Source organism: Cyphomyrmex costatus, unplaced genomic scaffold (assembly GCF_001594065.2).
Source record: "Cyphomyrmex costatus isolate MS0001 unplaced genomic scaffold, Ccosl1.0 scaffold367, whole genome shotgun sequence".
In the NCBI taxonomy this organism is placed as follows: domain Eukaryota; kingdom Metazoa; phylum Arthropoda; class Insecta; order Hymenoptera; family Formicidae; genus Cyphomyrmex; species Cyphomyrmex costatus.
In genome coordinates, this window is record NW_017277851.1 from 580108 (window position 1) to 595417 (window position 15310).

The window sequence follows — 15310 nt, forward strand, 5'->3', positions numbered from 1 at the left end:
ACGATCAAATTGAAAAACACACCGATAAGTTTAGGATATAAATTATTTTTCATCATGATAATTAATTAATTAATCAATATCTTCTAGACAATCTTAAAAAAAAAAAAAACAAAGCGGTGTATAATGAAAATTGTAATAAGCGCAGATTAAAGGTAATAATTGAACGGAATATAAATATAAAAATATTATCTCAGTCACTATAAATATTTTTAATTTTTACTTTTTGAAAGCAAAATCACAGCTACATACGATGTGGTTTCATAATTATTAATATAATAATAATAATAATAATAATAGTAATAATAATAATATTAATAATAATAATAATATTATTAATGCAGCCTACACATCCGCCTTGTAAGTTCGAAAGCTACAAAGTGGATGTGATAGGCAAAACTTCAAATAATAAAAATAATAATATAGAGAATTATACATAGAGTAATGCCCGCATACTTGCCATGTAAATTCGAAGACTACAAAGCGAGCGTGACGGACAAAATTAAACAGTAATAATATTAATAATATAATAATAATAATAGATAAAATTATATAATACAATTTTTGTAAAAATTTAGAACCAATTCGGACAATTTCAGACACTTTCGGACAAACTTTTCCATCAGGGTCGCATTATATTTCAATTAAATGAATTTTGCTCATTCTCATTCACTATTTTCCGTTTGCTCTCTTTTGTTTTTTTCATGCATCCCTCGACCCTAAATACTAAATAAATATTACACAGATTTGTCTATCGACCACATGCTGAATCTTCCATAGTCACGCATAAGTGTCCTCGACTTAAAATAACAGTACATCGATTTTTACAGCGTGGTTTTATGGCACACATTTAATGGCTGAACTCTAGCCTCTCCACGTTTCCGATGCGAACATATCTTCTGAGAACGATACCTTTTTTTCTTTTCTTGTTTTACTTCTAGAATTGGTATTCGCTTTGATATCGCGTTAAATCGCTGATATGACACACGATACCATGAGACCAATGAACTTTTCTTACGATTTTTAAACTGCCGCGTAAGGACGATGCACCGTCGACGTGGACAGGATCGATAACTATCGACTGGTATGGAATGCTACTATTGTAATATTGTAGAATTCTTAATTTTTCAAAAAAATAAAATCCAAGGAAAAATATTGGGTTTCTTCCGGTTTTTTCTGAAAAATAGAATCGAGAAAAAAATTAAATTTCTTTCATTTAAAAAAAAATATATTCTTTTAATATACGTTCTTTTTCGTCTATATTTTATAGTAAAATGTTGCATTAAATTATTTTAAAAAATTGTATGTGTGTATTAAATGAAGAAATAAATTTACGTTACGTGTATGGTATTCTTTTTATTAATTAATATATTCAACTAATATCTTTACTATGAGACGTTGAATATTAATTAAAGAGACACAAAGAAAGAGAGGGGGAGGAGAGGAGAAAAAGAAATTTATTTATAAATTAAAAAAAATTAATTAAATGTTCTTAAAAGTTAGTTAAAATTAAAAGAAGTTAATAATTTAAATATAAATAAAATTATTATAAAGAAAAAAAGGCTAAAAAAGTATGGCAAAAAAACCGAAAAAAACCCGTTTTTTCCAAATTTTCCGAAAATTTTTCGGAAAACAATATTTGAAAAAGAATAATAATATTATACTTTAGGAAAACTATTAGGACATTGATATCCCTTCGATTCCCTTTCATGGGCTCAACCAATCGAAATGTAAATCAATTCCCCTAGGATAATTGTGATCAATCCGTCTAGTTTGGCTATTTACAGATTCAATACTGTGAAGTAAAAAAATTATAAGAATTAAATATAACTTGCTAAATTTTAATATTTCATAAACTTTACTGTTCGTATTGTCGAAGATGTCACTGATGTAACTTTTTCATAATTATAGAGTGACTATTAATTAAATAAACAATTTGGATGTGACTTTTAATTAAATAAACAATTTTGTCATTATTTATCGAAGTATTCATTTTGATATTATATAATTATCTTATAACTATTTATTATACTTCACAGTTCTTGATACTATGTGATTAATATTTTTCTGCAGATATAAACATATATTCGGAGATAAAATACTATTTTTTATTACAATGTTTCTGATACGTGACATTTGACGAAATTTTTTTCTACTAAAGAAATTATTTATATTTTTGCCGGATTTTGGACTTTGACAATAACAACGCATATGTTTGTAAAAAGAATATCTTCTTGTGATTTTAAATTCATACTCGACCATTGTCCATTTACAATGTCATTTATAGCATATATACGCACAAACAGATTTCACATCAATAAATTATTGAGTGAAATATTGAATACAATTCCAAGAAATCTTTTGCAAAATACTCTATAAAATCAAATTTCAAATATAAAGAATCAGGAAAGTTCTCGGCGACGATAAATTATACACATTAAAATTTTTTTTCCTTTTAGACAAATTATAAATATTTCATTAAAAAATGTAAAAATATTCGAAGTATTTCAGCGGTGCGTATATAAAAATATTATCTATTTTGTATTTAAAATTGAGAAATTAAAAGATTTACGTATTTTGTCATTTAAATAATAAGATTAATTGCCAATCTTAATATTTAAAATACAAAATACTTTCAATCTTTCATTATTAATACTGGGATACAAAATACAAAATACTTTTATATACTCTCATGAAATATAAAGTACAAATACAAAACACATTTTCATGTGTTCTACTGAAATATAAAATACAAAATACAATTGTCTTACAAATTTTTGTTCTTACCATTTTCAAATAAAAATATTTCAAATATAATACACTCATTTCTTGACACGGAGTATCAATTGATTGGCGCGTCGCCGACTTGCCACTTCGTATTTTTCTATTTATTTTTCTGTATTTTTTACGGACATATTAATTATTCTATTACATAGATTATCGTAAGGACTTTATGCGAAAGGTACACCAACAGGATGACACCAACAAAGAAAAAAAAATGTATCTTTTTTCTCCTATTAAATATTATAGTTTGTCTTTTTTTATGCTAATACTATATTACAGACTTATCTTCGTATTATTGTCTTAATATTACGCCAGATGTTCGCATCCCTCGTTCTCGATTCGATTTCTTTTTTTGTTTTTGTATGTAGAATCTAAGCACTGACAAGGAGACTTGGAGTCACTAAATTGAAAAACGATTTCAAGTGGTATATTCTCTACCAGGAGAGTATTTGAACAAAACGATAGATTTTTGTAATATAATTATGTTCAAATATAGAATGACGTTTTATCTCCTTTATTTTACTTATATAAAAAATATAAAGTAATAAAATTGTAAATGGTTAAATAAATATGATATCCAATTTTACAAGTATATTAGAAAAAAAGATTCAAAAATGTAAATTTAAAATAAAAAACAAAATTATTGGTTTAACTTTATTTTACATGAATAAACATTTGTTACTAGATTGCGTAAGGAATGAGAAAAAAGTTTGAGGAACAGGGATTGAAACCCACGGTAGCGTAATAGTCACGTACTTAGCGCCTTCTCGCTGATCGGTATAAATTAGTCGATATATGTCACATTTAAAAAAAAAGTTTTACTTAGAAGTGGCTAATCGTTGGGTCCTACCTTTTAATTCAAAAATTCTCCTGATAGAGTACTATATCACATAAAAATGTTTTTTTTAATTCGGTGATCCCAAATTTCCTTGTAAAATGAATTGCGACGACGAAGACTTAGAGAAACAAACGCATACCGAGCAATGTTTGCAGACTTCAGTAATGCTTCCACGTATAAACAAAAACTTTGATATGGAATAAATTTAATCGAGAATTACGAGATTTATAGTAGTCGAATTTCAAAATATAATTCTTCCGGAATCCATGAATATCGGTTCCCAAGATTTGACTAGTCGTTGACTAGTCTCCTACCGGTTTCGTCGATTTTCCATTTCGAGAAAAGAATGGGCAATGCCATTCTTTAGGAAATTGTTCTTAGGAAAAAATTATAGGGACCAAAAAACCAAGTTAATGCTGTATAGCGTATTACAGAATTTCAAGAAATCTACAAAAATTTACACATCCATATGTCGGTATTTGTGCGCCGACATTTGCGCCAAGCCCAATACCGCATATTGGCATTGCAAACAATGATAGTGCGTTTGTTTTCCGGAATGCTGGCATTGGGCAGCACCGCACGGCTGGCTGGGTGTAAATTTTTGAAAGCCAGCCGCTGCGATGCTATCTAACTTAGCGTGTTGCCGCCTATGAGCAACTACTTTATTGGTGTCTGTACATACGAACTCGCACTTTAAACAATGAAAGTGCGACGCCTTATTTTGCATCGATCCGAGGGATGATGTGTACGCGCATTGAGCTCTGCCACACGGCACGTTGGCTCGATACTGCTGAAAATCACCTCCCATCAAGGTATCCAGCCGTTCGTGCCTTGCGGTATGTTGCACAAATCGAGTCTTATCACAAAATGAATAGCCACAGTCCTGACGCATGCAGTGGAAGTGAGTCTGATGCTCTCTGTAGCCGCAATGAGGATACCTACAGTCCTCGTTGAATCTGAATCTGTAACGATAAAATAAAGTTCAATTTTCAACCAATCATTAACAAAATAATAGCCACGTTCAGCAGAACATTTATTTTGCAACCGTTGGAAGTTTTTTTTTTGCTAAGATAAAACTATTTCTGTAAATCTAAAAATAGAATACAATTAGGAAACATAAAGAGAACTTTCAACAGTTGCAAAACAAATGTTCTACTGAACGCGGTCAATTGTACGAACCTGACATATCCTTCTGGTACAGGCTCGTCTTTTAGCATACGCATTGAATGATGAAGTCTTTGCTTCTTGGCTTCCGGCGAATTAACGTCTGGGGGTGAGAGAGATCGTTTGTTCAGATTAAGATTAGCTGCCAGTGAAGCTAGAGGATTTTCGTCTCTCGCAGGTGGGAGAAAATTGGTCGGTGGTAATCCTGGCGCAAACATCAGTCCAGGTCCACCGGCATACATCCCACCATGCTGAAGAAATGGCGGTAAAGCCTGATTCATTAGGGCGATCTGTTGGTTCATCGCAGCCATCACAGCGGGACTCGGAAAGTGAAAACCGTGACTAAGATCGAGTTCGAAGCTTGTCGGAATCGGAGGCTGTTGCACATTACTAGGCTGAATTGGCGCCAATTGACCGTTTTCGTGACTGTCTATCGCAATATTGTTGCCTTCGTCCCTACATGTAATTTCGGACGGTTCCCGCTTAACGTTCGGGACATTTTGCACACCAATATCGATACTACATCTCGATTTCTCCAACTTGACGTCTTTCGATTGAGATTGTTGGTTGAGAGTCTGCTGCATCTGCCGCTGCATTTGACTTTGAAAACTCTGAATGTTCTGAGCCATTTGTGCATTCGATGACATAAAATCGTGCTTCTGTGACATTTGCGTAATGTAATCATGCTGTAGCTGATTAGGCGACGGACTAACCATGTCGTGTTGCTGCTGGCTGAGAATAGCGCCGGTTGAATGCTTCGCTATATGAGCAACTAAACGATCTAACTCGGAGAAAGCTTGATTACACGCGTTGCAGTGATAATGATTCTTGCGTTTCAACTTGCAGAACGGCCTGCTACAGCTTTGTTCCGGTCCATATAGAGTGTGCGGCGAGGTAGTGCTCATAGACGGCATGATCGGCGATTCTGCAATGTCAAAAATTTCTCTAAGCTTGAACTGTACGTCCGTAAACGCGACAGACGTAAGAGAACTAATTTACTAATATAGAAACACTCTCAAAAGCATAAAACTTGGTCGAAAAGAGAGAGACGAACCTTGGTGCACGGAAGTTCGCATGGATAGCACAACGCCCGGAAGTGCGGGTTCGCTCGGCGGTCCGCTAACCGGATAATAGGTGCCAGCCGCCCTCACCACTAGCAACAATCAACCAAACAACCAACACTTCAAATATACAGCCCGCTATGAATACAACCACCGTGTATATAGTATATATACATGAGAAAATAAAACAAAGACTTGTGAGACAAAACAACGAAAGAATAGCTAAGAATATCCTACTTCAACGACAAACGCAAAATGTGACACATAAATTGGTGTGCGACTACGTGCAAGAAAACATGCATATGTACTTGAGTAGAAGAAAGTATCTGATGTGTTCTTAAAAAAAAAATTATTGTTGAACAAAAAAAACTTGCCCAAACATTAGGGTGCACTGATCAGTACACTTTTTTTTTCATACTTACCGGTAGTCTTACCGCTGTCGGGACTCGCAAGTTCAGATTCCTTGTCCTCGATTATCAATCTGTTCTCCTGATCAGCAACTGTCAGACTCTCGTCAGGCTTCTCGATTAACTCGGCAGGATTTTTCACCTGGATTCTAGGTTTCGTCTCGTGGACCAAAGATTGAAGGTGCGTTTGACATTCTTGATTGCTCGACTCTTGACCACAGGACTCGACATGACCGGAGGAGTGTTGCTTCTCGTGTAATGCCATTGTTGAATATCTAACAAACGAGTACCCGCAATTCGGTCTAGTACAATGGAAATGCCGATTAACGCGATTACTGTGGCAGCCAGCCAATCGACAGTCGACCATCTTGTCATAGAAGGCAAAGCCTGGCGGTATGTCGACATTATCGTGGAAATCCTTACTATGCATGAGTAGTTGGTCTGGCCGATCAGTGGAAAAATGACATCGTAACTGCGTACAATGATGATGCCTGGTTGATCTGAGCACGCAGGCCGTGTCCGGACATCCTTCTGAATTGTACGTAGCAAATCCATCAGGCTCGCCCAAACTGTTCGAGGGCGACACGCTGCTCTCTCGATCATCCATTAGCATATTAGATGTTAAATTAGGAGTTTGCGGTTTGGGGAGCTTAAAACTCGTGAAGATCGCTTGCGGCGAATCGTGAGTGTGTGTCGCGGGGTCGCCGCCTGACCAAATTTCTATCACGCGATTTTTAGGAGGTCTACCACGCTTTCGTCTGAACATCGCGTCTATATTCGTCAGATGAGTTAACGTGATATCAGAGGAAAGAGCGTGCGAGGAACAAGAAAGATTTAATTGCCGGCTATACTCATGAATTTTGTAATGCTGCAATCTACGAAACGGCTTGTCAGTGGAAAGTATCACTTCTCGACAGTTCTCCCAATTACAATGATAATGCTTTTCTTTGTCCGCGTACGGACAACTGTCATCGCAACCGCCCTCTTCAAAGAAAGCGTCCGTTATGCGTTCCTGCGTCTCATGTTCCTTTAGGTGTTCTCTTACTTCCCGGGGATCCTTCAAGATCGCTCCGCAGCGGTCTAATCCACAATGATGGTGTTCTCTGCTTGCGTTACAGGCGCAATCCGAGGTGGCCGGTACCAGATAGGCTAATTCGGCGGCGGTGAGTTGTTGAGATTGTTGCTGCTGATCGAGATTAACGGAACTTCCGCTGGCCGTAATGGTCGTGGTCGGAGCGGTGAGATCCATAGCGAGATCGTTCGCGCTTTGAAATGAATCTTCTAAAGAGTAGTACGACGGAGAACCTCTGTCTTCGTTTGAGCTCTCACCGTTCAGACTTAAAGATAAACTTTGAGTGCTCAATTCGTCCGGCGCCCATGATCCAGGTGGACGAATACCACCTACTGCAGTGACCTGCTTGTACTTCCTATAAGCCATTTCTGACTCGTGACGTTCGTGTTTTCGCTTGTGTGAAAAGAGCTGACCGGACGAATGCAGAACGTAACTACAGTGCGGTCGTATACAATGAATGTGATTGCAAACCCGGGAGAATCGACATTGATCGAAAGGGCAGGTTTCCGATTTCATGAACTTCTTGAAACCATCGCGCGACAGTTGCTCGTCCTTGATGTGATAAGACTTGTGCTTGTCTGAAAAAGAAAAAAGAAACCTTGTAGATTAAATCATGAAAATTTGAAACATTATTATGCCTGGTTTATGCTTCGGTCTTAAGATCTTAATCCTAAAATTTAGCCAATAGAGTTCAAATTTCGAACTGGCAACTTTATTGGTTGAATTTTAGGATCTTGGGATTAAGACCTGAAGCATAAACCAGGCATTAGAAACCTTCTAATTAGAGACTGATCCCTTTTCATTTACAGCGGATGTAAACACGCATACAAGAAATAGAATTATCTAAAATTAGAACTAGGTACAGACAATGCGCATGTACATAAAACATGAAAAATGGAAGAGAAGAAAGAGCGACAGACGATCAAGCGGCAGCGCCGCACATGAAGCGTTCAAAAAAAACATCGATATCCACCATAATTATTACAGTTAAACACTTTCTGGTAATTCACGTTTATCAGTTTGAGTTAAATGTATCAACTAATATTCGAACGAGTTAAATGTATCAGAGTTTGTATTGTCTTCGATTAGTCTACATAAAATATAAAATAAGATAAATAAAAATTTATCAACGTAATTGTTTCTCGATATGCCAATTAAATCTGAAACACTTGACATATAAGAATTTTCAGGATTTGGTTGATGATAATCACGATATAGAGCATGGGCGATTCTTAGTTGTTTACGTTTTTTAACTGTGAAAAAAAATAAATTAATATTGGTTTCTATGATAAATGTGTATTTTTATTTCATCTTATACACTCTCAATATATAAAATAATTTACTATATATTATAATAAAAAAAAGTACTTTTCAAACGTTTCAAAACGATATCACTCTTGGATCACATTTGACCCTGCATCAGCCGTGCATGCGAGTATCACGACGTCCGCTGTCCGAATATTAATTACACAAGCATTCATTCCATACCCATATCGGCTTTATTTTTGAACGTAAACCGACATCCCAGTCGACGACAGTGAAAGTGCGTGGTCCTTTGTCCAACAAACGGACAATGATCAGTCGCGCAACTTTCGGTGGCCCGAAATCGCTGGAAGCCCTCTTGTATGATGGCCGAATCTTTGCGATGGTAATTCGCGTGCATTTGCACGTCTGATGTCGATATGTACACCTTGTCGCAATTCTCGTGAATGCAATGATAGTGGGTCTGCTTTCTATTGTGCGGACAGGATCGACCAGGGTGCTTTTCCGAACAATCGTCCGTCGGCGAATATCTCATGAATCCATGTTGCAAGGACTCATCTCTCTTCTTATGCCACTTGAAGTGCCTGATCATTTCCTCCTTCTTCACAAATACTCTTCCGCTACAGTCCAGACAATGAAAATGCTCCCTACAACCCAGTTCCATGCAGTACGTACAGCCGCATTCTTGACTGGATGCATATCTTATCATGTATCGGGAATAATCGGTGATTGGTTGGGACACTGTGGATGTCCTGGTACCACTCATCATAGAATCCGCCACCGGAGACATACTCTGCCTGGGCAAGGCTGCAAACACAAATGAGGGAAGATTTAATTTATTAAAGTAAAACAACTTGTATGTACATCAACGTGTGCGAGATAATATTTTATAATATGAAATAATTTATCCTAAAAAAATTCTTTAAAAAAGAAGAAATATATGCGTCAAGTGCATAAAAAAGGTATCGAATGTTATATTCTTCTTAATAAAAATCGGATACAAAATAAATGTATACTAATTAGCCAAGTATTTCATAACGCAAGACACATAAAATAGACTGAAAGTAATTAAATTTTAGTGCTCGGAAAAAAAAACTAGATAACACTGCAAATTGACATTCGCCCGCCCGTCAGTCATTTATTGCACACACACGGATGAAAACCTATCCCGCGAGTACGACATTCAATAAAATCCCATTTTGTAGGTAATTAAATACTCTTTCGATCTTGTTATGTGCGTTTTGCACGTAGATGTACCCAAATTTGAGATATCCGCGAAGACAGAACAAATTTACGTAACGCTAAAAAATAAGAGGTCACTTAAAAAAAACTATCTCGAGAACTATTGGTCGTACGAAGTACGACCATTAGAGAATTTTGTAGAGAATTTTATCATCTTTCTTTTATTATAGACCTACTTTGGCCGTAAAATTGATAGGAAAGAAGATAACAGCGAAAAACCAAAATTTCAACCCTTCTACGCTCGATAAAAGGCTTAGCGTACAAGCGAACGTTGAGAACTTTTCAGACATCATTTCTCTCGCCTCAATGAAGATATTTACCAATTTATAGCTTGGTTGGAATTTTTTCTTTTTTACGCCCTTTTTTGTTCTAAAGTGACTGGATTATATCCGTATCACACAAATTCATGCGTTCATGAATTTGTTGATTTAATTAAATCGTAGTCATGGAAACATATTTAAAGTTATAAACTCATATGTGCAATGCGAGTACAAAAAAAAGCGCCTTATGTGTGTGTTACACGTATTATACAATCGAATGAAAATCTGAAATGGTTTCTTTTCAGGACTTGATCTTCAAATTTCGGTATCAGCTGTACTAATTTTATTCGGACTGGTCGCAATGGAAAGATACCGATGACATTATATAATAATGTTTTTAGATTTTTGATCGCGGTTTTAGTTTCTGAGTAAAATTTTAATTTAAAACTTGTCGAAGTCAAAACTCCAGATAAAACTGGTAGTAACGTCACGAATTTGACAATGACACAAACATGTTCACGGGTCAAGCGGTTGAACAGTTTTATAATGTAATATATGTATACTAAACACTACTGTGTCTCGGGACTTTATGTTCTTGGCATAATAAAAATGGACTCTACCGCGTCGCTTGATAAAATTAAATCAAAATTAAATCAAACCATAGCGCATTTATTACTCATGTACATTGATCAAATTTCAATTGAATTATTGAGTGTTGAGATTTGTTGTAGAAAAATTGTTTATTTTTTTAAGTAACTTATTACATCAATATAATTTTTAGTTAGTGCAAAATATGCTGTAATAACAAAATATTTGCAAAATACTGTAAATTCAAATGTTGCATCAAATTTCGGACTAAATATTGCAGACATCTTAATAGGTCACAAACACTGATCCAGAAATTTGCACGAGATTTCTATCTCTGTTTTCCATTTCTGTTTTGAGAAAATCTCATTTATTAAATTAAATTTCTCAAAGCTCAAAATTGTACATAAAAAATTTGCAATTATACCATTTGATAGAGCAAAGTTTCAGCTTTAAGGATCTGATTTCTTAATTGATATGATTTTTAACGGAATTATAAGCAACTAAAATATAAACAATATTTTAAGGGGCTAATTTGGAATCAGCGCGGTAAAAGAAGAAATGCGCAAGAAATATTTTCTAAATTATAATTTAATATAGTCTAGGAATTACATAATTGAACGTTTCGGCTATTGGTTTTAGTCATCATAAGCAAACATAAAAAACATGTAATTAAAAAAAGAATATAAAGAACGCTTCATTTTCAGCCGAGCATAATGTCAAATGAAACAGAAATTTAATCAATTTTACAATATATCAATGAATAACAATAATAATAATGACAAAAATAACGAGAATAAAAAACGCAGATTTTTTACAATACCCTTTATACCCAACATTTCAGAAAAAATAAAATATTTTTTTTAAAACGATGAACACATTAACATGGCCTACAAAGGTATAAATAAGTTAAACATTAGAGTTTAAAAAGACAATCTACCTATTCTATCGCAATCTAATATAGTGTATAGAATAGATTGCAAGGATTGTGATACATCGTACATAGGGCAAACAAAGAGAACATTAAAAACACGCATTAACGAACATAAAAATCACATCATTGTGATTTATACAACACAACATTCTGTCATAACTGCTCATAGACTGGAATTTAATCAAGATTTTGAATGGGAAAATGTTAAAGTATTGGATAAAGAAAAATTTTTATTTAAAAGACTAACTTCGGAAATGATCCACATTAAGAAACAAAAGAATGGTTTAAATATTAAAAACTACACGGAATCTCTCTCAATCCAATGTATGTTGATTTATTTTCAAGGATTTGATACTTCCCTCTCTCATCTCAACCTTTTATATAACGTTTATTATATTTGTACCACATGTTATCGAATATTCTCTATGTCAAGTTCTCCGCATGAATTGTCAAGGGAGGTGGGGGAGCGCTTATCATGTAAGTCAGAATAACGTTTCTTTTGCAATTACCATTAAGTACTATATATATCATTTCACACATATCTAAATTTTATGATTCGTTTTAATTTTAACTTCATAGTTGACACGGTAATCATAATGTTTTTAAAAAACGATTTTGAAATAAAAGCTTCAAGCTTTCACGATAGGTAGTTGAAAATTTTCGCAAACTTTTTTTTTGAGCTGTAAAGACCCACAAAGTGAAAAAAATTTTTTATCTTTTTTAGTTCATAGTTTTTTATATGTAAAAATTACCAAACTCATAGGAACTCAAAAAATATAATAACCTTTCGAAAGTAAAGATTTCAAGCTTTAAAATCTTTTTTTTTTTTAAATTTATATTTCGTTAATCTTTTACAAAGATGTTATATATTGATGTACATATTTAGAATTAACTAATATACTCAGTTATATATATTTATTAATTTTTACAAAACATCCTACGTCGACTTACTTCGCAATTTCTTTGATATTTATATTGTAAAAATTCAAAAGTTGCATCGAATTTTTCAAAGCTCAACAAATCTTAATGGATCACAGACTGCCCTAGAAATCTGCACGAGGTTCTAATCTCAGCTTTCCATACGAGTCAGATTCCGTCGATACTATAGCTGTGGATGATCGCTGCGGTGTACATTCTTCCACAGGCAACCGTTTCATTACCGACCGTGTATTCTTGGTGGTATTATCATTCTAAATAATACGGTTCACATTCACGTTGCCAGAGGAGTCGCACATACCAGAATGACTTCTGATACACATACCGCGAGTTATGAGCAAGCCGTTCGTCGACCTATGGTACTCTCCCGCGCGACCGAAAACTGGTTGCCCGATGAGCGCGCGTATAGGTATGCCGCGAAATAAAAGAGAGAGGGCAAAAAAAAAAGGAGAGCGCGGGAGAGGAAAGAATGGTCGACGTAAAAAAAAAACTATCGGTCCGATCGCAATACGCATATGCAAAAAGCGCGGCCTGGCCGCGGGCAAAGCGGGAGACGCGTATAAGCATTTACCTCGGCGTGCGCGTTCATAGCTCTCCTAAAAGACTCGAAACGGCCGCGGCACGCAAGAAAATATTGAACGCGAGACGTAATTCGGTTGACCAATCCTTGCTCGCGATAATTATCTCCCGAGGTAATGCGCACACACGAGAGATGAAAATAAACTGCGCACACACCGCGCCATTCTCTCCCCCCCCCCCCCCCACACCCTTTTTTTACCTAAACGAATAATTCTACAGTTAAAACACTTTCAAGCGGTCGCGTTTGCATTTCTTGCCAGGATGTATTTAAATTTTGTTATTTGGGCATGTCGAATACCGTGGACGACAAACCTCTTTACAAACATTATCATGCCGTCTAACGAACATTAGATTGAGATGGATATAAATAGATACTTGAAATGTTATTTCAAGATTGTTGGAATATTACAATGTTGCTGTAATAATACCGGTCTGCATATGAATTTGCTATATATATATATATATACTTTGTACTCGTATTGAAAGAGGAGGGGGGATTTTCCTATTCTATTACAACTCAAGTGATAATAGCTTCAATTCTTTTTTAAAAAATATTGTGCAGCATGAGATGAGTGACATATGAAAAGATAATTGTATTTAATACACAACTAGACCATATTAACGAAATAAGAATGAAGGCGCATTGCGGCTGCTTTTCGTTGATTTATTAGACGCCACGGAGCCGATCACAGAACGATAACAAATCATGTGTCACATTGCCCGAAACCGGAGTGTCCTCCGAGCGTCGAGTGTCCTAATCCCACCAACATCTATCACACGCGTCATCCAGCGTTCGGTGCACCCTACCAGGACCAGGCCAGATTCTCAGAAATTCCTACTTGCTGACTGCAAGGCTGCGCGCACGTTTGAATGCCCGCGTGTTCAGGAACGAGTTTAAAAATTGTCGAATATTTCTCGTGGCTCGCGGGGACTCCCCGCTCTTCGTGGTATATGTGCCCGTCAGGAACGGAGGGAACGCGCCGTACATTGGCTGCCCGTGTATTTCTGCAAGAGCGTATACGTATATCTCGGTACAAAAAGAGAAAAAGTTTAGTCTTCAGAGGGAAAGAAAGGGGAAGAGAGAAAGAGAGGAAGGCTGAGAGAAGGAAAAAAAAAGAGAGAAAAAGAAAAAAGAGGGACGAGTGTTACGAGAAGGAAAAAAGTGTGGCGAGAGAGGGAGAATTCGGCGCACATTATTCTCCCGCGTTATAATAAGAAATGTACATCTTTGGATGGAAGAGCAGCGAGTCTTCTACCTCACATTACCTCTTCGCGAATCCGAAAAGTTCTCCCGGCACTCACGTGAATCGGATCGCTCTCCGGCGAAGTCGAGTAACTCCGGCCGATTTAATAATAAGCGTCGCGGTGTCACCGGATATGCTTCCAGTTACGCGCTGTTGCGTAACATTCGGTTACGGCGATTAACTTATCCTTTGGCTGAGTAATTACGCAACGCAGCTGCGTATCTCGATGTCACGTATCTCGCGTAGTTGCTCATTAAAGACACCTTTGGCTTTCACGCTGCGGGAAACTATTGTTTGCACAAATTGATAATCCGCGCTGGTTGCCGGCCGGTATGTTGTTTGCCGGGTCGAAGCTTCAAGTATGTAATCGAGGAGTGCTCTTTCTCGGGCCAAGGCCTAACGTACAATAAGGCATCGTCGTATTAATTGAGGATAAATATTAAACAACCGGAGTTCCCGGGAGAATATGACATGCACATTACACGGTTTTGATTAACTTCTCTATATCCAAGAATGTCAAATATTTCGATGGCATATATTATGCAAACCGGGAAGCGTGCCAAAATCGTGATGGTATGTAAGTGAAACACATCGCGGCCTTGAAATACTTTGAGGAGGAAAAAACCGATCAATTTGCAGTCTCGGTGCAGAACGAATAACTTTATCATTCAAATTAAAATGCTTGATGTTACTGAAAAGAATAGAACATTTTGTATTCCCATTATATTACTTTCTCCGTTAATATTCAATTAATTTTGTCTTACTCAGTTAAATAAAAAATAAATTTGATTAATTTCAATTATATATTAAAATTAAATAATTTGAATAACGCGAGAAACAACAATATCTCTGGTTTGAGATTCTTTTAGACTTTAGAAAATTAAAAAATTAGATTTTATAAAAGCTATTATTGCGTTACAGAAAAAAAAAAAAAAAAAAAAAAC

At 35.7% G+C, this 15310-nt stretch overlaps 1 protein-coding gene across 1 annotated transcript in view; it reads right to left on the reverse strand.

Annotated features, from left to right (window-relative positions):
* Window positions 1–4076: 4076 nt before the first annotated feature.
* The window catches only part of LOC108776631 (zinc finger protein castor homolog 1), a 57875-nt gene continuing 46641 nt past the window's right edge, over window positions 4077–15310 (reverse strand). Inside the window, exons 6-10 of the mRNA XM_018543304.1 lie at window positions 8812–9393; window positions 6267–7901; window positions 5838–5936; window positions 4799–5708; window positions 4077–4581 (exon numbers count right to left, since the gene is read on the reverse strand). Of these exons, the coding sequence (XP_018398806.1) occupies window positions 4077–4581; window positions 4799–5708; window positions 5838–5936; window positions 6267–7901; window positions 8812–9393 (3731 nt within the window). The remainder of the gene's footprint in view (window positions 4582–4798; window positions 5709–5837; window positions 5937–6266; window positions 7902–8811; window positions 9394–15310) is intronic.